Genomic DNA, 22,776 nt, shown 5'->3' with positions numbered 1-22,776 from the left:
GAGATCTGTAGAGAGATAGGAGTCCCGTGCGACACCGTCTGAACTCACCGCCGACAACAAACCGCTTTGTTCTTTTGTAAACACTTGTTATCGAATACCAGGTGACCATGTCAGCGGGGAGCGGTTATTATGACGTGAAGGTGACATCCCCGTGGTCAAGGGTGGGGAGAATCATTAATGTTAAGTGGGGTCTAATCGAACGAAAGATTAGCGATCGACGTCCATCCCGGTGTGAGTGGATCAGATTAATCTGTTCAGACATGCAGCTTATACTGTTCAGTACAAACCTGGTTTGTTACGCCTATGAGGCGGTTTTCTAGCCTGCGCGTCTTCCTGGTTAGTTTGAACAGTTCATTTGATTTATCTATTTATTTGGCTGTAAAAAAAGTGCAGCCAGGGCTACCCAACCAGCCAAAGGCTATTACAAAGGGTTGGTCCTACAGTTGATGACACAAGTTGAAGTTTTGAGTAAGCATGTTTGTAGTCTCAGGTGTGGTGATGTGGTTCTTCTCCTCGCCTGAGTGCTCTTAAAGGATCACTAGCCGAAATACCGTGTTTGTTGTTCAAACTTGTGCTGGAGCACCAGCTGCCTTCTGTGGGCTGATGTTATCACGTATGACTCATGTGTTGTTGGATGTGGCTTTGCCACGGGGATGTCACCACCAACCTTCATCAAACCCTCGGACGTAAACCCATGGACGTAAACAGACAGGCGACATGCCCCGTGCTTTTCTAGAGTCTTCAGTTCTTGTTTCAAGAAATGTTCTTGGACTTCAATGTCCCTTCTCAACCTTAACGTTTGTCAGTAGAAGCCAACGTGTCGAATCAAAGTACAGTACAAGTGGCTTGGGCTTTTGGCAAATGCGAGTCGCTGTCATTATCACGAAAAATCTAGGCCTGCGGAATACCCTTGTGCGCCCTCCGTTTATGACAGTTGTAGTTTGCAGAACGCGGCGTGTTAAAAGGTCTGGAGAACAAGAACAGGTGCGCGTCACTACATGAGACTCACCAGACACGGTTGGACTTTTCCACGTTTCAAACGACTTTGATTTGTCGTCGTTCAAGTTTGCCCGTTTCCTAGAATCACAAGAATTTCCCAATTTCAAGCACCCTAACTTTTGTAATTTTCAGCCTGTCGAAAGCTGAACGCAGCAACGCAACTTTCCTCTGCGCTTCGTTGGTCCTAAGTTTTAGCGACGCCTCTGAGGCGAAACCTTTTCATGACCTCTTTACAGGGTTGCGTGTGCAAAATGTATTCTGTTACCCTCTCGCATCGGTTGCCACCACCTTTGGCACCTATGAAAGATATAAATGTGGATACTGCTACCCCATTTCTCTTGGAATACTAGTAATGAACTAATGAACTATAAGAACCAATAAGAACCAATAAGACATCATACAGGTGTACAAGGAAGTAATATTGAGGCCAACTGCTGCTAATACTCGATATTGTAATTAAAAATGATCAATATGAAACTTTGCGGCCAATTTTGTTGCTACGATCGACAGTACCGGCCCAAATTACACCATTCGCCGCTGTTGTTGATATCAGCTTACCCTCGGGTTAAGGGCTAACAAGATGTTTCTGGTCGCGTGCAGACGTCCAATTTGCAATCTGGTATGAAGAGAATTTCTTGTGTTTGCGATGACATGTGTCCAAAACGTTATATAAGCAGCAATCTCTGGAACTCTCCCAACATCTACTACAAGACAAAGATAGCTAGATTTAGAACTCTAGATCATTAAGAAGCCAGACCTGTTAAGGTCTTAAACTGTTATCAATATCAGACAATCTGTGCACTCAGTGTGCGAAATGGTCGATTGGACAGTTGGGTCAAGTTCGTCTGCACATGTTGAGCAATCACCACCCAGAGGCCTTACATTCATGTAGCAGATGGTTCGTGTAAACAGATTCGCGCCACTTCAGGCTTTACATCCATAGCAGATGGTTAGTGTAGACGAGATTCGTGGCAGCGATACTTCCTCCTCAGGGTGATGACGTCACGAGATATCAGAAAAGCTCAAGGCCAGCTGCGTGCAGCTTGAGATACAACTTCAGGCAAGAATATGGGGACGGTCCAAAAATCTAAATCTCGTTTTTAAAAAGAGTACAACCGACATGTCTTCCTCCGTTTTCACAATCAATAATGCCAGTGACGACATACATGATACGTCTGAAAAGGGACACAAATGATGTACTTCGTATCCTTTTCAAAATTTCTTCTTAATTCGCCTTCTTTTTCCAGTCTTTCATTTAGATTTCACCTTTTCTTGTTATTTTTCTTTGTCATTTCTATTTTGTCGGTTCTCACTTCACACACACATACACACACACACACACACACCCTACTGTTAGAAACACGTTCTTGTTTGTTCCTCCGAGGCTGAAGTTTCGATTGGCAGAAGTTCGCACCCCTCGCAGATGGCCCTTCCTGTGTTGTCTAAGGGAGGAGCCCGGTCACCCCCAGCTCCTACAGTTCGTCTGCAAACCTCGCTATCCCCATTAGACAAGATCGGCGGGGCACGGCTTGACACGAGTCTGACTTTTGAGTTCTGGAACAGATGGGACGACTTCCTCAGACGTCTGCCACCGTGAAAACGTGACAGACGGACAGACAGACGGAGTCAAAGTGCACATCTCAGGGCGATCATCAAACAGCGACACTATTATCACAGTTCAGAGACTGTAACAAGAGAGGGACATTGATGATAGCTGATTAAAGTCCCTGGCACATACCCAACCATGAACTCGATCCCGACTCCCCAGTCAATGGTTAGGAGATAGTCGTCAGCAAGGTCATCTGAGCTTGGGAGTTGGTCGGCAAAGCTGCCTACAAGTCTTTGAACGTCGTTTGCCCCAGTCGGACTGTGAATTTTGACAAATCAAAGTTGGGAAAGTCATAGCCTGCTTGGATGCGATCAGAGGAGTGAGCTAGATAGGTTGGATTCTAGGCTACTTCCAAAACGGTGACAAAATTGGTTGGGGAATGGTCGGGAGCAAAGTCGTGGGAAGGTCCTCAATGTGTGACAGGGGCTTACTGGAGTAGCATTTATGTGCGATATTGGCCGGCCACGCCTCAAAACTGCGGCCCAGTATTCGTTCCTACTCCCCTCTTAAGTTCCCACAGGTGTAAGTTCCGTGCAACAGGTGTGTCTTAAACCTGTCCTTGTCTTGTCGATATCTTAGACACTTCGGTGACTCTCTTCAAGTCAGGAACAAGTGTTGGTGTCACAACAACATGGCGTGTACGGGGTCTGACCCCACGACCTCCGTGTTTACTAAAGCGGCGAACTTAAGAAAACAACTATGAACTGACGTAAGAATGGAAGAATTCTGTTATGTGAAAAATTCCGATCAGAAGTCTACATGTAAGTGCTTGAATTGTCCCCGGAATAAGAGACTTTATCTGGAAGATATGATTATGCTATAATAATAAACAGAATATCTAATAATCTATCTATCAAGCAACATGACTTTGGCGATGACGGTTCGGGTGATGTCTTCGGACCTGTTTCCACTTTGCGACCGAATGAATGAATCACCATCAAAGGCCAAAGATGGCTGTCTTGTCTCCTGTCCTAGTCAAAATAGGAAGTCACGCGGATTGAAACCTGTCCAAAGTAGCTGTGCTTACTCAGACTATCTCAAGTAGGGGTAAAAATCACATACGTACTGTAGGATAGCACTAGGGGGGTGGTTGCTTGAAACATGGGATACCATACTGCAGCAGCCCCCTAAGAGCCACAAAACGCCACATTGTCCCGCGGCCAGTGTCAGGATGAAGTTGAACATCATGTGGATTATTGTCTGATATACGAGCCTCGGTTCTGTCCGCAGCAACCGGATATGAGAGGAGAGGCAATGGCATTAGGAAGTGGGCGATGGTGCTCCCGGGGGGTGGGGGTGAGGGCCCTGTTCTGATCTCGCCCCACCCTGTAACCGAAAATGAACCAACTTTCCCAGATGTGTGTCGGCTGATGCACCAATGATGGCACGTGACACGTCTAGTTTGTACGGGACTAAGTTATAAGTGTGCAGCTACAAGTGTGCAGACAGACCCAAGTGTTGTCTCCAAGCAGATGTCGGTGGTGGAAGACCGTCGCGTTCTCTGTGTGACAGCCGATCGGAGAGGCACGACACTCAGAAAACAACATCTTTCACCTTAACGCGTTTTTTTGACAACGTTTGTGGCATGTGTGAGGACCCTGCCATATGCGTCGAAGGACAACTTTGCGACGGATATACGACTCTCTTAGAACAGTAGTGAATAATGTCGTCGCCTCCAGGAAGACACCATCCCATCGAGATCTTATTGAAAAAAATATAACGTTACTACTTGTAGTACACGGGATATACAGTGGTTTGGTTATACATACATTTGTACACCAGGCTTTGCTTATGCTCCAACGTACAAACTAAACTTGAGCATCTCTGTGACGGAAAAAGGTTTTCAAAAATTAAACCAAGGAAATCACGAAATAGAGTCTCGGCTCAAAGTCCTTCCCATTCCACGTGAACTTTAGAATTCTCTCGCCAACGTCTTCCTGACTCGGGGGAAAAATTGGCCCCGTGAGAAACTTTACAGGAAGCAGGTGGGCGTGACGTGTGGACCATGGACGTGCGCCAAACGGATGGGGGAGGGGGGCAGCACGACAACTGTGAAACCGGATCCCGTGGGCATGTGGAGTGATACAGGAGTCTTACTGAGGGAGAACATTGATAAACGTGTTCAATTTGACATGATGACTTGACAGCCCATAGAGTAAAAAAAAACTATTACTTTTGGTATTCTGAATGTGGTTGAAGTCACAGAAAATTATAGCCCAATTTGTTTACCGTAAATTTTCAAATGTTCGCGGTGGTTTTTATCTTCGGTGCCTCTCCTACGCATGGCGCCGCGAATATGAATTTTTGTGCTACAGTTTCGACCGCAAACTTGAAATGGTCTTGAAACGCGCGCACCGCGAAAAACTCCTACCGCAAAGTCAAATCTTCGCGAAAGTAAATTGATTTACTGTAGTTCGCCCGTCTTCTTACACTTACCAATACTCTTCCTGCCATATCAAGTACTTCTAATCAAAGGAAATGTCAGCTTGCACGATAGTCATGATTTCACTCTTCGTTTCCTTTCTTGGAGGGCGGCCAACATTTATGCTGACTCAAGAAATTCAATTTCTTGATGAAAAGGACTAGAAAAAGGTCAACAACCCAAGGACATTATCATTGGACAACCCCTAATCTGCAAGCAGATCTCCACGGGGGCCAAAAATCGTAACAAATAAACAAACAAACAAACAAACAAACACGACCCTGTGTGTGAATAAACGCAACATTCCACGGCGCCAAGTTGTCTAAATCTTTCCTTCCTGTCATTGATTTTTTTCTTACAGCTTCCCAGCCAGATCCAAAATAAAACCTGTTTATGTTGAGATTTTCCCCCAGTTCTTCTGGGAAGTGTAACCACCAGATAACGCCTGTCGTAAGCGGAAGTAAAGTCCTGTTATCACATGTTAATCTTCTACACGTATCAGCGGCAAAGGGAAGTGGTTACTGGGACGTAAACTTGGAGTTGTAGTCGAAGTCAAACGTCAAGAAAGAACAGAACCTTATGGCAGACTTTGGGGCACCGAGTCAAGAGGGTTTGGAGCCGGAGGGTCGCTTCTATCTCATAAGTCCAGTGAAAATCTAAAAGTGCTGTCGTGTTGGAACGAAGAAGAAAAACAATACTGGAAAACAATATGAAAACGAATGAGTGACGAAGGATTGGTCCGATGCTTTCACAGATCGGCTACTTGTTGGAATGCCATATCTTAAACCTTTGATTGGCTGTACTCATTGGTACTTTGTATATTTATACATTTATAATATGGGTGTCTCTCTATTCGGCGTAACTCTAAACTATGCGGTACATGCATGGTTAAGAGCCCCTAGTTGTTATTTCAAGGATACAAAGCTTGAAGAGAGAGTAACATTTTACATATCGGTTGACACCTCCACAACATTGGCCACCCACAGCGCAAACGGTACACACGCTATACATCATATGTAATTGCCAATCTTTAACTACTTGTTACCATTACGCCGACTGCCGATATTGATGCGACCTGCAAGCTAATGCACTTTCCGCCTTTAACTTGGTTGACCGGTCGTACTCTGCTCTGTAACAGAGTTAATGGTATACACAGACTTTAAGAGTTTTTTTTTCGAGTCACATACAAACTGACAGGCATGTTGTTCTCTAAATCCTTTTAATTCGATGAGAAAGCTTTGAACAGTCGACTGTTGATGTATTAAAGAATGTGTTGTAAACATTGTACTTCTTTGTTCAGTTTACTTGTCCTCTTTGAAAATAGATAGATTAAAATATACTGAGGTGCTCAGGAAGCATGTCATTGCGAATTGCCGAAGGCCTGAGCTTGACCGTGGGAACTGGTAGTACACTGTATGTCAACTTACAGCAGTGTAGTAACACAGAACAAAGACACTGTTTGGAAATGTTGTCACAGCTTGGAGGCGTTGTATAATCTACCCTCTGTTCTGTAAAGACATGAGCAGATTGGTGTTGTGTTTCTGATTACTTTCCAGAAAAAAAGGCTCGGTAGATAGACCACGATATCCTTCAACTTCTTCTTGAGTTATGCTCTTTCAAAACTTAGAAAAAACGCCCCTGCAGTTCCAGAAAAGGCTGATAAGGGGCTCAAACCCATGTCCTTCTTGTTCACAAGAGCTATCTCCCTCTCCAATTTGATGACCGTACTATGTTAAAATGAAAACATTTAAAAAACGGAATTTTCTGTGCAGTATCATGACAAGCCGCTGGTGGGCCCAACTCTAAGTTAACGTTAATCATTTGTAGGCCCACATACCAAATATCAAGACAATCCATCCTATATAGGCTCTCTCCAGTTATCGTCTTGACAGACGGACACACGCACACAAACGCTACCGAAAATGTAACCCTCTTGGCGAAGGTACTAATAAACCACAGACATCCACCTGTCATGAACAACAATATTCACCAGTCAGCCACATAGACAGACTTCTCCTACCCAGCATGCACCGTAAACATAGGAGGGTATGCATGAAGGTTGCAAGATCCCCTCCAACTTTGTCAAAATGTTTAGTAAAATCGGCCATGGTGCCTATGAAAGTAATCAAAGCATTTTTAATCTTGGTAATTCAGAATAAAATCTTTGGTATGGTAATTTCCCAGCACATGATTGAAGGATTTTCAGTATACGGTATATCCCGAACCTTCTTGTTGTCCATCGTAAATCAAAATGGCGGATGCAGGTTCTGATTCTGCACAAGATGTCGGTTCTGAGGCCAGTACGCCGAGCAGCAGCAAGGTGAGAACACTAAAAGACATGCCAGCACGGAAATAAGATACTTGTAGTCCATCTGGGGTTATTTTCCGGAAAATATACCTGTTGCAGGGTTCATTATGTGGGGTTTTGTAGCTGAAATGGGGGAGGGGGGTCGTGGTGCTTTCTGATTTTTTTGTGTATAGAAAAAAAGAATCAACATTTTATGGAGATGCTTCAGTTTTAATGATTGAATTTTTTCTAGAAGGGGGTGGTGTAATACTGTAGTTCTGATTGACTTTTGGTACCTTCTTTGTTTCCCTTGGTCCAGTATGTTCTGACAAGTCCAAATTATGACCACTCACACAGGAGAAAGAATCACAGCAGGCAGGTCATCACATAGAAACCGCCAAAAATGGCCACTATGGCCATATTTGTAGAGGTTGCCACTAGTATGTACAGGTTTGACTGTATAAGCTAGTTCGGAGTTGCTACTATGCATGTGCAGTGTCAAAGGTGAAGGCCCCCGAGATGTGAACAAACCCCGTCTGGGAATCGTTATGCAAATCTAGACAATGTCGAGACGAGCACTGTTTACAAGCCGGGGGCCTTCACCTTTTAAACTGCACATGCGTAGTAGCAACTCCGAACTAGCTTATTGTTTTGTGCGACCTTTGACTACATGTTATTTTGTGTTACCCTTGTCTACATGATGTTTTGTGCGACCTTTGACCTCAGCGGGTGACGTCGCTGCTCAGCGTGCTGGAGATCTCGGTAACGGAGCCGGAGCGCCGTACGGGCGTGTCCGCCATCAACATGAAGGAGACGTACACGGTTTACCTGGTGGAAACAAGGTAGGCAAACTATGATGGTTTCTGGTTTGCATTGGTTCATTTGTTTGTTCATTCAGACTCTTGTAGTATAATGGCACATAGGGCACATACTCTCCAAGCAGAGGTTGCTACTGCAAAAAATTATAATGCCCTATTTTTTGTCTGCTCTCCCTTCCAAAAAGGCTATAAAACTCCTTTTACCTGTTGGATACAGTCTTTCCCAGTTTGCCACAGTTAGATCTGCTTGGAGATTACATAGAGCAGCAAGTTTCCTTGCTGTTTCAATAGCAGGGTATATTTTTACGGGAGGGGTTGCTAACTCTTCACCTTTAATTCATCGTGCTCGAGGTACAGTGTGTATCTCCTTGAAAATGGGACCCCCATTTTACATCCCTTCTGAAAGACAAGTGCAACCCCAACCAAGATGTAGCCTGGAATCCAAACCTATTATAGCTCCCGAGTCTCTCTCCGCAAATAGGTCTGGCCCCGCTCCATTCGAAACGGTTTGCCCGTGACGTCACTAAGTAGCTAGCTATTGAATATTCATGTTTCATCGCTCTAAGCTGATTGGATGACCTTTAGAAAAAGAACGCCAATCAGGAGGCACCATTTTTCACGTGATCTGTTGTTGATTAACAGAGGTCACGTCGGCTCGTTTTTCGCGGGAATGCTCGAAGTAGTTTTGTGAGATATCTGGGCAATATCCACTCCAATTTCCGTTCAATTTCAAAGAGACATCATGGCGTTTTGGATGAGCACCTTAGTGGTGCTTTGTATGATGGGCCTGGGAGAAACATTTCACAGAAACGTTTTGGACGATAGCATATCCCTCCATTCTTCCTGACAAACGAAGCGCTCTGGGCTCCCAAACACAAGCTGGAAATGTCCATTCAGAATGCCATCACATTGGTTTGCATTTCCAAGCTGTGCTGCTGTCACCCCAATTCTAGCAGCCTCACGAATCTGGTCCTCGATGAGCGCGGTTAGCGGTGAAACCACAATAACAATGGGCTTCAGACGACCCAACTTCCTCGACACCAGCGGAGCGATTTGATAGATCAAACTCTTGCCAAATCCGGTAGGTAGGAGCGCCAAGACGTCATTTCCACCGAGGAAAGCCTTCAGGGCATCTGTTTGCTCGGTTTTTAATGAAGAAATGCCGGGTAATTCGCTCAAAATAGACTCGATAGCATGATCCACGTCGGCTTCGGGTTGGGGGGCGGCCATGTTGATGATGATCGCTGAGCCTCCCGAAGGAAGCCCATGTGACTCGGGGCCAATCAGAGTTCCCGCACATATTTCAGGCGGAATATTCAAATTGCAAACCGTTTCGAATGGAGTGGGGCCAGACCTATTTGCGGAGAGAGACTCGGGAGCTATAATAGGTTTGGATTCCAGGCTAACCAAGATGTCCTGACCTCCTCGTCCATAACACCTGCTAGTACCGACATACATGTACCAAATATCATCGCTATATCCATCCAGAGGTTCTTAAGTTATTGCGCTGGATACACACATACACACAAATACATACACACACACACACGCACACACACACAAACACCCAATAAATAGGCCCAAAACTAAACATCCATTTTCATGGAGGTAATTTAGAGATGTATTTGTTGTTAGATTTCACCACCCACCAGCTTTTGTTAACCCCTGTGTTTCTTACCTGCAGGATCACAGACATGAAGTCGGAACTGCTGCCTGAGATCTTTACGGATGAGACCTTCTCGCTGTGGCGCCGCTACAGTGAGTTCGAGCTGCTGAGGAACTACCTTTGTGTGACCTACCCTGCTGTCGTCATCCCTCCGCTGCCGGAGAAAAAGGTACTGTTTGTTTGCTTGTTTATTTGTTTGTTTGTGGAGACACAACAGTGAGTTTGAGCTGCTGAGGAACTCTACCTGTGTTTGAGCTACCTTGCCTTAGAAAAAGGTAACATTTCTATAGCCCTCGGTTGTGCAAGCACTACAGTAGGGGGCTATTCCACTGTTAGTGGTGGACCATATACACTTGTATTCTCATAAGCGCTTAGTGCTAAGTAGATAAGTAGAGAAAGCAGTACTACTAGTACATACCATTTTTAAAGTCTTTGTTGGTATGACCCAGCTAGGGTTTGAACCCATGATTTCTTGAATGCGGTTGGGTTTGTTCTTTAGTTCATTTGTTCAGACCCTTGTAATGCCTAGTGGCACATAGGTCAGCAAGTTTCCTTGTTGTTTCAGTAGTAGGGTATATATTTTTGCTAGCCAATGTGCTTGAGGCACCTCCTGAAACCCTCCCCCAAACTGTGAGGCTGTTACCAGTTGAACTATGGGGAGATCCCTGAATGCTATTGGGAACCACAGTACTTATGTCACTGTCTTCATTGTCATTCCCAGATCCATATGATGTGGCAGAAGTTGTCCGGAGGAGAGGACAAGTTCGACCCAGACTTTATCGAGCGGCGCCGGGCTGGCCTGGAGAGTTTCCTACTGAGAGTGGCGGCGCACACCCAGCTGTCCCAGGACAAAATCTTCCACGCCTTCCTGCACCTGGTGGGTAATCCTACAATAAAACATTTCTTACTGATACTGATAAAAAACTCCACCATTTTTGATGGAGCGGAATTGTGGTTTTGTGGGTAGCGTTGTTGACTTACATGTAGGATCTAAAGGTTCTGGGTTGAATGTGGTGCCCTTGGGAAAGGCACTTTACACCTTCATCCTCACTTGACTCAGATGACAATGCGTAGTACCTAGCTTTAGTTAGGGACATACATTTTGTATATCTGGCAGACAAGACAAAGCTGAAAGTCCCCTGTTTGTGGAGAGCCACATCTCAAGCATGTTTTAAGATCCCACCAGTACCTAGAGTAGGGATCCATCCTGGTTTGAGTATATCAAACCTTACAGTCTAGTCTTATACAGCTTGTACCTACTGTTAATAGTGTTATGGTTTACATATTATGCAATACAAACAATACTGTCGTTGAGTACCATACTCATGAAAAATATAGGGGATGTGAGTTCAAGACATCTCAAACTTGATTTAGTTAAACCAATCAAGTTGTATCCAGTAAGAACAACCGTATGCTAGTAAGAATAGTTGGGCTAACAGTTCTTGTGCATTTTTGCCTCTACAGGTTGAAGCTTGGAAGGAGACAGTCTTGGCAACTGGCTATCAGAATAAAGTGAGTCTTTCCTTTGCTGTTTTCCCAAACCAAAAAGGAAGCAAACAGACTTTGCGTTATGCTAATACAATATCCTAACATTAATGATTTGTGAAGGCCCCTGGCATTACATTATGATTACAATACAATGGCCAGGGCTTTTTTCAACCTTGACATACTACCCATGATGCATCACACTGCGCACATGCACTTCAAACCGTGAGCTAGCTTATGACATGAATTTTTTGGGTTTTACAATTACCAGGGATGTCCCCAGAAATATAGAGCAGGATGGGGGGAGGGTGCCAAGCACAGGATACCTGTTGCGAGAGGAGAGGTCCGGAGGGGGGCGCACACCCTCCAAAAGGAGAGCAGCTTAAAAGTTAAATGCAATTTGGCTTTTTCTGACATAAATGGAAGTCACTTCCTGCAACTTCAGCTTTACTTCTGAAATTTCCAGTTTTTAACAAAATTACAGACTTAACTGGGGAAATATTGGAAGAAATATCCTAACTTTGAAAATCAACAGGATGGAGCTGAGATTAGAACAGGATGGAGGAGTGTCACTGTTACATTCCTTAGGGAGATCTCTGAATTACCTACATGTTGTTAGTTGAAAGGCTTGGGAGAAGGATAGATCCTAGCAAAGTCCTACCCGCCCTAGCCTTTTTTTGGGTTTAACCGCTAGCAAACTAGCAGACATGATGTTGAAAATACCCGTACCTGATGAATTCAGTTGTACATTGTCAAACTGCATTTGTTGCATCAGATTCTTGAGAAAGACAATTAAGTCGAAACCGGTCGAATACCAGTCTCCGCTGTCATTTTCCCAAGAACTACAAATGATGTATTGTTGCATCACTTACCCTCCGACCCTACCAACTGACCCTGATTTCTTCAGAATCATAATCAGAAAGACAACATTAATTTTCATACCTAAGGCATGTGTCTCTGATACATGTACATACAATGTATACTGTTGATGTACATGTAAGATCAGATCCCTGTGCATAAACTACCCTCTACCAGGCTCCATAGGCTGCTGGAAAAGTAGTAGAAATTGGCCAAATAGACAACTAACATGCCGGACCAGTTAGCTGGCCAGGGAGCACAGTTTGTGACCTAGGTTATCTGTCTATGCAGCCAATTTCTACTATTTTTCTAGCAACCTGGGGGCCTGGTGGAGGCTATGCATACTAGTATACATGTTGTACATTATATAGGCTGTGTTGTTGCTTGGTTACTCACTGCTTGCTCCTGTTCACTTGCTGTACTTTCCCTCCCTGCTGCCTAAGAAAATCTACTTGATTCTAAGGACTGCTCAGGTACTTTACTCTACACTAACTTCTTTAATACAGGAAACAAGAAAAAAGTAATCATTTCTTATCAGCTAATGCTTAATAATAGAAGCAAGATGCTCCCTGAAAAGAATATGCTTTACCTAGCTTTTCAAATCCATGTTGCCTACTGATAACAAGTAACTGCCCTGTATTTGGAAGAACTGCCTTGTATTAAGATTAAATGCCTTGTATTAAGATTAACTAGCTGTCTTAAGGTGTATAAAGTAAAGGGTTAACAACCGACACTTGCTTTGCTAGTTTTCCATGTGAAACTACTTTCTTCTGTCTAGATGGACTCCAGGCTGAAGACACTAAATGCACAGTTCAGACTGAAGAACCCAGACAGGTATGGTGAACTTTTATTTTTACAGTTATGTTTGAAGAAAAAACAGTACCTGTTTGTCAAGTGTTGCTCAGCTATTACTGTATATTCTTGAAAATTTTGCATTGGTTTTGTGTTTGTGAATTTTGCAGTGGCTGCTTTACCCCAAACTTAAATTCGTAAAGGCACCAGTGTTTCCATTATTGTGGTATGTGATTATAGCACTATTGTGAACTTTGAAATAAACACCATCAACACTCCATTTTCTCCTTACCTCAAAATCAAAACACTGCAAACATAAAAGCATTTACAGTGCATGTATTATGTTTTTGCTCCAGCTTCATGTTTTCTTTCTTATTAAGGCTTGTGCTTCAATATCTAGCTAGCTATTTCTAAGTTTGGTAATAGTGGTTGAAATCTATTGTAATAGGAAATTCTTTTAAACAAAGCAAGGAGAACAGTGCTACTCATTGCCATGTACTAAACTTGAAGTAACGACTGTTTCCAGACGTTTCCAGGACCTGAAGAACTACAGCAGTGAGCTGGAGGCCAACATCGCTAACTTGCTGAAGATCAGGGAGGTACGTATCCACATGCCCTTCTTCACTTCCATCCCTCCCTCAATTGTTTCTTCTGTGCTTCCCTCCTTCTTTTTCCCTTTGTTACCTTCTCTGCCTGATGATTGAATTAATCGATTTGTCGCCGTTCTCCCAGAAATTGTAACCTTTCCACATCCATACAACTCGGCCTGGGTCCATAAATGGAAAATGTCGCTAATTGGGAGCAATCTAAACGGCGACAATTTTGAAATTGTAACCAACACTTATTTATTGCCCAACTTGTAACCGAATTTGTCCATTTGTCGCTTTTTCACGTTCGTAGTGTCTGCTGCCATCCTTCTTCATAGCCTTCTTCCCTTCCCTCTATCTACCCTCCCTTTCTTCCTTTCCCCCATCCTTCTTCACTTCCCTCTATCTTTCATTTCCTCTCCTCCATCCTTTTGCATTTCCTTCTCTTCTTTCTATCTTTCCTCCATGCTCTCAATTTCCTTCCCTCCATCCTTCCACATTGGATTCACTCCTTTCCTCCATCCTTCTGCACTAGAGATCTCACAAAGCCAATGTTTTTCAAAGTGGCATATTTATGTAACCTGGCAGACAAATGTTAATGGATGTTATACGTCCCTACTGAACACTGTTGTTCCCATCATAGAGGCTGGCTGAGCGGCTCTACGGGATCCACAAGATCCACGCGAACTACGGGCGCGTGTTCAGCGAGTGGAGCGGCATCGAGAAGGAAATGGGGGACGGGCTGCAGAGCGCCGGACACTTCATGGACGTGTAAGGGACCGTTCATTATTCATCTACGTGGAGGGGTATAAAAAAATGATTGGATATACAGTCAAACCTATTCTCAGCAGCCACTCAAGGGACAAAGCTACCATCTCGTAGCCAGGTTACTTTGCGCAAGCAGTTCCCTAATTGGCGCGCGGTCAGTCCCCGCCTCTTCTCGGTCCCAGGATCCGCACCCCACCATGCGACCTGTTTATGTATTGCATGTATTACACAAAGGCTTCCAACGCTATTTTGGGTGGGGTAAGCTGACAATCTTCTTTTTTTTCGACACTGCGGAGGAGTGTATATTAGCTATGTAAAAATGGACGGGACTGTTTTAATGTTGTTGCCTTCACCGGTTAGTTGCCTACGCCAGGTGGTTGCTCGTCCAGGTTTGACTGCACATGTACGTGTATAGACATATTAAACAGCATTCTTACATTGTAAGACCCATTTAAAATAATTTTTGTTCGTATTAGCATTAAAAATACATGTAGCACGCTCGTTTTGTACAGTATGTACAAGCTGCAGTAGACCGGACTAATACATTTAAGGATGGACACCTACTCTTTGCGATATAAGTAAGTATGGTGGGTTCTTTAGCATGCTCGAGGTGTGGCTCTCTTCAAATACAGGACTATCAGAGAGGCTTCCCTAACAGAAGCTGGGTAGCATTCGAGTGAAAAAAGGCGCCTTTCATAACGGCACAACTTTTGGGCTTGTTAGGGATTCGAACCCAGAAACTTTGGATTCTAAGTCAGCAACCCTAACCATAAGACCACCTTGCCGCCTATGGTATTGCCCTAATCCTTAGTTCTACCTAACCATGCCTGTTTTACATCATATCCTTTACAGATATGCAGCTTCCATAGACTCCATGTTGGAGGAGGAGGACACATATGCTGATGCCCTGAAGGAGTATCTGTACTTTGCTGATGCTCTCAGGTCAGTGGTATACTCTAAATTTTGAAATATTCCCGGTAGTTTAACTTTTAAAAAATCATTACTCCTGGTATATGTGTTTTCATGCTATGGAATTGTTTCAACTGGGAACTTTAAACATAGAGTCCTCTTTTCCACTCATACTGCGAAATTGACTCCCTAAGAAAATAGATTGATCAACAGCACTTAGAAATCAGGCAAGGACTGTTAGTCTGAAAGACTAATAGACAACCTCGCTGGCCACCTTCTAACCACAAGTCATTTTTCTCACAGCTAACTTCAAACCATGGTCTGTACATGTAGAAGTTTGGGAGGCACCATGGTCGGGTTTGTGTGACACGGGCTTTGCTAGCCTGAGAAATCTGTTAACACATCTTTTCTCACATCTGTGAATAGTTGGTATCTGGTTGGTAAGTCACTGAATAAAAAGACTCTTTTTATACAACCAAGTGATTTCTCCAGAATTGCCTTGATGAAGGTGACAGATGGACACTGAAACATCTGTTGAATAAATCACCTGGTTGTGTAAAAATAGTCTTTTTATTAAGAAGTCAGTAATATTTGAAATATTTTTTGTTGTGTGTCTGACAGGTCCATCTGTAGGAAACAGGAGCTGCTCCAATATGAGGTGGAGAAGTTGGAGGACAAGCTGGTTTATCTGAAGGCACAGAAACAGCAGATGGAGCAGGGGGTAGGTTTGTTTTGTTGTTTTGTTTGTTTATTCACCGGTAAGCATCCTTTAGGCATAACACACCTGTTTTTTACAGCAAGTACAAGCTGTATATGTGGAAGACGAGATTGCAGGGTATGACTGGTACACTCGCACTGGGATGGACCCATATACTCTTTTCGATTCGTGTTGTGCGTTCTTTAACATGCTCAAGGTGTGGCTCTCCTCAAACACGCATGGGACCTCTGGCTTAAGAGGACATCCCTTACTGAAGCTAGGTACTCATTCTCACCCTAGTAGAGTGAAGAAATAGGTGTAAAGTGCCTTTCCCAAGGGCACAACATTGGGCCCTGCCAGGGATTCAAACTCAGAACCTTTAGATTCCAAGTCAACAACCGTAACACACTGCCACCAAGATTTGTCCATTTTGTACATAAATTCATAAGTGCTCATACAAGTATATGTGTACTATCTACTTCGATAGGTGTATGTTAGACTTCTTGAATCATCCTTCCGACCAACCCACAAACCATAGAAATTGTTGGGGTTGCTACCAGCTGAGTGATATCCCCTAACCAAAGAAACAATGCTATAAAAGACATAACCTCATGCCATGTCATGTTTTAAGAATACTAAATGTTAATAACTTAATTACCCCCCAGGTTGATGTGAAGAGTGGTTTCTCCCTGAAAGGCATGACCACCAAGCTGTTTGGTGCCGACACCCCGGAAATTAGAGAGAAGAAGATCCAACAACTGGAGGAGCAGACCCAGCAAACTGAGGAGCAACTTCAGGCCGCCAAATGGGAGCTCAGGTAAGAACAGGGGGCGTTGAAGAAGAACTTTATTGCAAGACAATTGTAACTAGTACAATGTATGACAATATATACAGTAGAATTATAATGCTAAACTCTATAACAATTTAACAGAATTAATCTAATTCATGAGTAATAGTAGAGACAATCTGTGAAAGGCACCGAATGCGGAAGTAACAATGCCACCACAGCGCAAAAAAAAGTCAAGGGAAAATGACCTGATTAAGAAATAAAATTTACCCTTAACAGAATGAGAAATAAATTGTGTAAAAAACATCAGCAGGACAAGGGTTAAGCGGCATATAGGGCAGCAAGTTTCATTGCTGTTTCAGTAGCAGGGTATATTTTCATAGGGAGGGGTTGTATATTGACACATGATTTCTAACACAACCACCACCCTTTGCAGCACCTACATTGATCGGTCGCTGCAGGACGTTGAGCGGTTCAAGCGCCAGAAGGTCCGCGACCTGCGGGAAATCTTCATCAACTACTCCATCATGCAAATCAAACTCTGCAAAAAGGTAGGGCTGAAACGGCTTCTTCCTAGCTAAGTTTCTGACATGATGGAATGTCTGCATGCTCTTTTCCATTAGGCATAGGCAGCTTATTTTGATTTCCCGTAAATCGTAGGGAAAGCCGTTTTATGCACGTAAGTTGTAGCAGGGTGACCAAATCCTTGTTTGAAGCGTAATACATAGGGGGTTCTTCTAAATTCAGTGTAAAGTGTTGTGGGGACCCCCATGCAGACCCTCATAATGATAAAGACTGATCCCACAACCAATGCCCACATCCATTTGAATGTAGAAATGCAAAATTTAAACATAAACGTACAATTGTGACAAAATGTTTGGCATTTGAATATTAGGAGAAAACTCATTGATACAACATACACAGAAAAATTGGATCTTGCAAAAAGCCATACATACATACAATACCAGCAGAATGAAGATATTTCTTTAGCGAATTACCACCAAAGTTAGTGGTTGCCCTTTGTGTAGTTGCCGGACTATTTAGCTAGGGAAGCGATAAGAGGAGCAAACTGAAGCTAGAACTAGAGTTAAGTATTTGTGCTACATATACTTCAGGTTTGCTATGTTAGTTTAGCGAGTACGGGGTCTTTTTATAAATATGAATTGATATTGAATTTTTCTTTTTATTTGAGTTGAATGTGTGATATAGTTGTGTGCCGATTTGTTAACAGAGAGAATGCTGGTGACCCAAAAAACACCCCTTCTATTAAATGAAATTAACAAAATCAAGATGGCAGCCACCACACATGCCAACGGATCCAACAAAGGTTTTGCTCTGCAAACCTGTAATTGGACGGATACCAGGCTATGTATCTCCTGATACTAGTAGTGTTTTGTAATTGTGTGTAATATCTGTACTTTTCCAGGGTGTCTCTCTGTGGAACAACACCAAGGAATGCTTCACCAAGATGTGACCTCTGACCTTTGACCCTGTGCAAAAAGTACCACCCTATCCCTCTCCTTCACTTTAGTCCAGTGATGCCCTTATTATCACAAAAGGCGAAAGCTTTAATTTTTAAGTTGTCAGCTTTTACTAAAAGTAAAATGCACTTTGAAGCCATTTTAAAGGGGGAAGATTGATTGTCATGTACATGTACATCCGGGCATTTGACAAGTCATACAGCATACACAGAAAAATCTGATCTTGCATATTACCCTATACATGTATATGATACCAGCAGAATGATATTTCTTATGCAAATTGCAAAGTGCTTGACCTTGGTACATTGTTCAGTAGTGTAAAAAAGATAAGAGTGTTGTCAACTTGAAGGCAAAATGTGTGGTACATGTAGTTAAGCAAAAATGAAGGCCAGGGCATATTTTATTCACTCAAAGAGCATCAAATGAATTATAACCGATACAGTGTATAATGATTCTGCAAAGTCATCTATTTTCACGTGGATTTGATTTCGCAGTGGTAACGATAGTGTAGCACAAAAACATGTAGTAGCTGTAGAGAGGCACCTTGCGAAATGCGAAAATAAAACCAGTGCAAATATTGCAAGATTTACAGTAACCTCCACACCATGGAATAATAATGTGTTTTCATAAAACACCACACTCTAATTCTGTTTTAATTACTAAATACTAAGTAGTTGTGTACTTACTTGTAAACATTGTTTGTAATGTAACAGTGTCAAATGTACAAGGTAAAATTCGCCTCTTGCAAATCAGTAACTTGCAGACAGTAAAGTTGAATTTGTAAGGGGTTTATACTGTGACAGTGCTAAGTAATAGTTTTAAATGCTGCAACAAGTCTTAACTATTTACACAGAAAAACGCATTTTGTTCAGGCATTCCAGCATGCAAAGTCATGAAATGAAAAATAGTCTACAGTAACTGTTATGTAGTTGTGTTATATTGTGCATGAACCACAATTTGTAAAGTGTCAGTTGTCTCACACAGTTTTAGCTTTTAAACCTACGGTTTTATGAAGAAAAAAAAGCTATCTTGAGCCCATTATTTTGATCAGTAGGTAATTACTTGGTGATTGTATTTAGTACACCTTATTTCATTTCCCTTGATTTAGAAACAAAGAAAAAGATATGGCCCAAAAATGAAGGATGATATTTACATATATTAGATAGAATTTGTTTTTGCACTTGCGAAAATCAGTAAACCCAACTTATTGTTGACTACATGTTAAATGGAATATCTCAATTGTCGTACAAATTAGGATGTCTGGAATAAAGATTGAACTTTTAAACTTTGCTGTCAGTATATGATTGGGCCAGTTAATCAATATGAGAGAGAAATATTACCTTTGCTTGTAGCATCTCCTTTAACTTTTAAAGGGTTACAGATAATGCTAATACTACACAACCACCTCTACCATAGGGGTACATGTAGATTCTTTTCAAGGGAGTTTAAAAGTCTTTGAAAACCTTTTGAGGAAACTTGTACCTTTGTCTTACCCATGTTATGCAATAGGCTACTGTAAGTTCATTTTTTTTCTTTGGGACTTAATAAAGTTTTCATAGTGTTTTAGGTTTGCAGTTGAAACTATTCTGTAGTACAGTTAATACCGCTGTAATACATTGGAAATGTATCACTACTGTCAGTAACTGTACCAATGTATTATTACGAAAATGAAACAGTACCAGAACCCAATAGTGCTTGCACAACAGTCCACTTTATTTCACAACACCATTCAGTGTTCATCCAGCCAGGCTAAATGGGAAGTGAACAAAACTAGGGTACATGTATGTAAGGTCAATACCATAGCAACCTTTGACCCATCTTGAGTACAGCTGAAATTCAAAGGTAAAGACCAGTACAGAGATGTACAGTGTACTGTGAATGCAGTTAAGTTTGCAGTGATTTGATTTTGTGGTAGGGAAAAAATGGAGTGTTCACGGTGGTTTTTAGTTTGTGATTAAAACAAGGTGGTAGGTAGGCAGAAGACATTCAAGTATTTTCACGATGGTTTTAAGTTTGCGTTGAAGAGGTTAAACCACTACAAACATAACTGCATTTACAGTAACATGATCTGGTATTAGTGGGACATTTGAGGAAAAATTATTACAGAATTTACCTGCTTTATGACACAATTATGCAGAATGCTGGTAGCAATAACTTATCTTTTCCTGAAACCAAGCATAACAGACTGCAAAGCTTCTTAGCATAAGACAATTATTCTTAATAATTTTACCAAGGGAATTGGCTATATAAAAACTAATGGTCTATTTTAGTTAATATTCAATAAAACATGGCTTTTTTAATAGGAGCCTTAAACCCGTTTAAGCTTGTTTATACTATGGTATATTCTATTACAATAAGTACCTCTGATTTAGGTTTTTGTGAAATAAATAGGATCGATAATCATGGCACTTTCCTAAAAGCAACAAAAAAATAAAGATAACCACAAGCTAGCCTACAGTGCATGAGGATGACCCAATCAGAAGCTAATCTATTAATAGCACAGATGAGTTGAAGGTCATTGTGATTATGTTACGCCTTTTCATTGGTCAGGTGGGAATACAATATTACATTTTTCATCCAATCAACAAGAAGCAATCACATGGATACTGTTCTAACTTTCTCTTTAGACTTGAGTATTGGTTGCAACTACTCAATATGTTCAACACACACACTTCTTCGTACACACAGTCAATGTCTTTTACAAGACGTAGAAAACAATGTTTTCTTCTATAGGAAAATACACCTTTGTTATCAGACTATACACACATCGACAAGTAGTTCTTTGTTTATACTTTGGACACGCATAACTCTGCTAAAACACATCCTCAAGGTATCTACATTGTACAGGTCTTGGTTAAAATACCCAAAGTCTTGTTAAACAGACAAATATCAATCCGTTTTGCCACATGTACATGTACATTTGGTTGTTCGATTTCGTTAAAGATATACATTGTCGCCTGAGTGGTTGGTATTACTATTGTTTTGTAATGCTTAAGTGTTGACAACAATTGCAGGGTTTTGTACTGTATTTCCTGCATAGTACTATGAGTTGTATGTGTCCCAGTTAGTTTTGTGGCTCTTCAACACCAGATTAAAATGAAACGAAGGTATGATATGTAAAGGTGAAAGTCCCATAGCCTTTAATTGAGGCTGTTGGGGCAGTGGGTTGTTTTCCACTGTGTCTAGGGCATGGTATTGGAAGGCCCATCCCTCTCATTCCACTGCCCTTAACATGTACCTCCCTAAGTCAGGTACCAATCTTTACACCTGGGTAGAGTGAGGAAAGTCCTGTGAAGTGCCTTTCCCAATGTCACAAGATCTAGCTAGGAATCAAACCCATGATCTTGTGTCTGCTAGCTTAACTACTCAGCCTCTCAATGCCCCGAAATAAAAAAAAATAAGTGCTTCCAAGATGAAAGAAGTGCTCCAAGATAAGTAGTATAACAACAGCAAATTTAACAAGAGGTTACAGTGTCGATGCTAATTTTTGGTGCAAAATTTTGCATGTGATCAGTATAATGTTGTAGTTTGAAGTAACCTTGTCAGTTTTGATGACTATGATTCAAGTTCAAAGTACAGTGAGCTTGCATATTCTGCACGGATCCTGAGATGATATGACCAAACAGAATTATGATATTTTCAAGTTACAGTAAAGTGATTTTGTGAGTGATATTGTGCATCATGTAGAAGAGAGCAAAGCAGTTTTCTGGTGTATCTTACCACATGACAACCACAGTGTAACAAAAGCCCAAAGCATCCATACTACATCAACTATATGTAAAACCAACAAAATGTCACAAGAAAAATTGCTTCTCATAATACACATTTCTTCCTATTCAGATGGACACTTGTCTGTTTTAGCTGTATTGATACAATCCATTTCTAAGCCAAAGTAAAGGGAAGTTCAACACTAAGTCTTTATGAAAGACAAGAATTCTCACTCGATAGAATACTGCAAACAAACACGTTTTAATTCACAGTAGAAAATTACTATAATTTAAAATATATGCAGTTTCTAAATAGTGCCATTAAAGGTTTTTAAACCCTAGGTCACTTTTGGTTTTCAGCTTCTATTACACAGAAAAATAAGAACAAATAATATTAAGCAACAAAGAACTTGAGACAGGAAAAAAAACTAGAAGTGGGTTTGTGACAACATCCATCTATTGAAAGAAACTTGAAGTTCCTACTTAATAAGTAGCAGTGGTACATTCTAGGTCATAAATTCAAAATAGTTGGAATACTTGTAATGAGTATTAAACTGCAATTTAAAAAAAAGGTCTGTTTCTGCAGCATTTGACAATGGGACGTCACCCTAAGTTCGCTAAGAAGGTCTCACACGGTTGTGCTTTGTTGGTCTCTCACTGATGTTGTGTTTGTCTCTTTACAAGTCCTCGCCCAGACGTTCGATCTCGTCTATCAGGAAATCCAGGTCCTCCTCTGTCACAGCTGGGCTGCAGAACACCTGTAGGAGACCATCATTTGCATAATTCAGTTGTTGCCATGGTAACGTTTAATTTCAAAATCAGGATAATGTTGGATAATGTTGGCTTTACCTGGTGTAAGAACAAAATATTTGGTTCAACTGTACAAATGATTATCAGTTAAACT

General features: G+C 41.8%; 2 protein-coding genes across 8 annotated transcripts in view; one reads left to right on the top strand and one right to left on the bottom strand.

The window, feature by feature from the left end:
- The first annotated feature begins 7,220 nt into the window (after positions 1-7,220).
- Positions 7,221-19,450, top strand: LOC136446270 (sorting nexin-4-like). 2 transcript variants are annotated; one of them, XM_066444610.1, is made up of 14 exons: positions 7,221-7,350; positions 8,044-8,159; positions 9,820-9,970; positions 10,523-10,678; positions 11,266-11,313; positions 12,588-12,617; positions 12,923-12,978; positions 13,463-13,535; positions 14,167-14,294; positions 15,144-15,233; positions 15,822-15,921; positions 16,563-16,714; positions 17,121-17,235; positions 18,111-19,450. In XM_066444610.1, exons 1-14 carry the CDS (start codon positions 7,282-7,284, stop codon positions 18,156-18,158), a joined length of 1,332 nt encoding a protein of 443 aa, XP_066300707.1. In that variant the 5' UTR covers positions 7,221-7,281; the 3' UTR covers positions 18,159-19,450. The 2 variants fall into 2 exon arrangements, with proteins under 2 accessions (XP_066300707.1, XP_066300708.1); XM_066444611.1 differs by lacking the exon at positions 12,588-12,617.
- Positions 19,451-19,857: 407 nt separating this feature from the next.
- The window catches only part of LOC136446269 (cysteine sulfinic acid decarboxylase-like), a 44,582-nt gene continuing 41,663 nt past the window's right edge, over positions 19,858-22,776 (bottom strand). For all 6 annotated transcript variants that reach the window (XM_066444604.1, XM_066444608.1, XM_066444606.1 and 3 more), the window contains one exon: positions 19,858-22,630. In XM_066444604.1, the coding sequence (XP_066300701.1) occupies positions 22,550-22,630 (81 nt within the window). In that variant the 3' untranslated portion in view covers positions 19,858-22,549. The remainder of the gene's footprint in view (positions 22,631-22,776) is intronic.

The sequence above is a fragment of the Branchiostoma lanceolatum genome, chromosome 12, assembly GCF_035083965.1.
Source record: "Branchiostoma lanceolatum isolate klBraLanc5 chromosome 12, klBraLanc5.hap2, whole genome shotgun sequence".
Lineage (NCBI taxonomy): Eukaryota > Metazoa > Chordata > Leptocardii > Amphioxiformes > Branchiostomatidae > Branchiostoma > Branchiostoma lanceolatum.
Note: the sequence above shows the minus strand (reverse complement) of the source record. Positions and strands in the feature narration are given on the sequence as shown.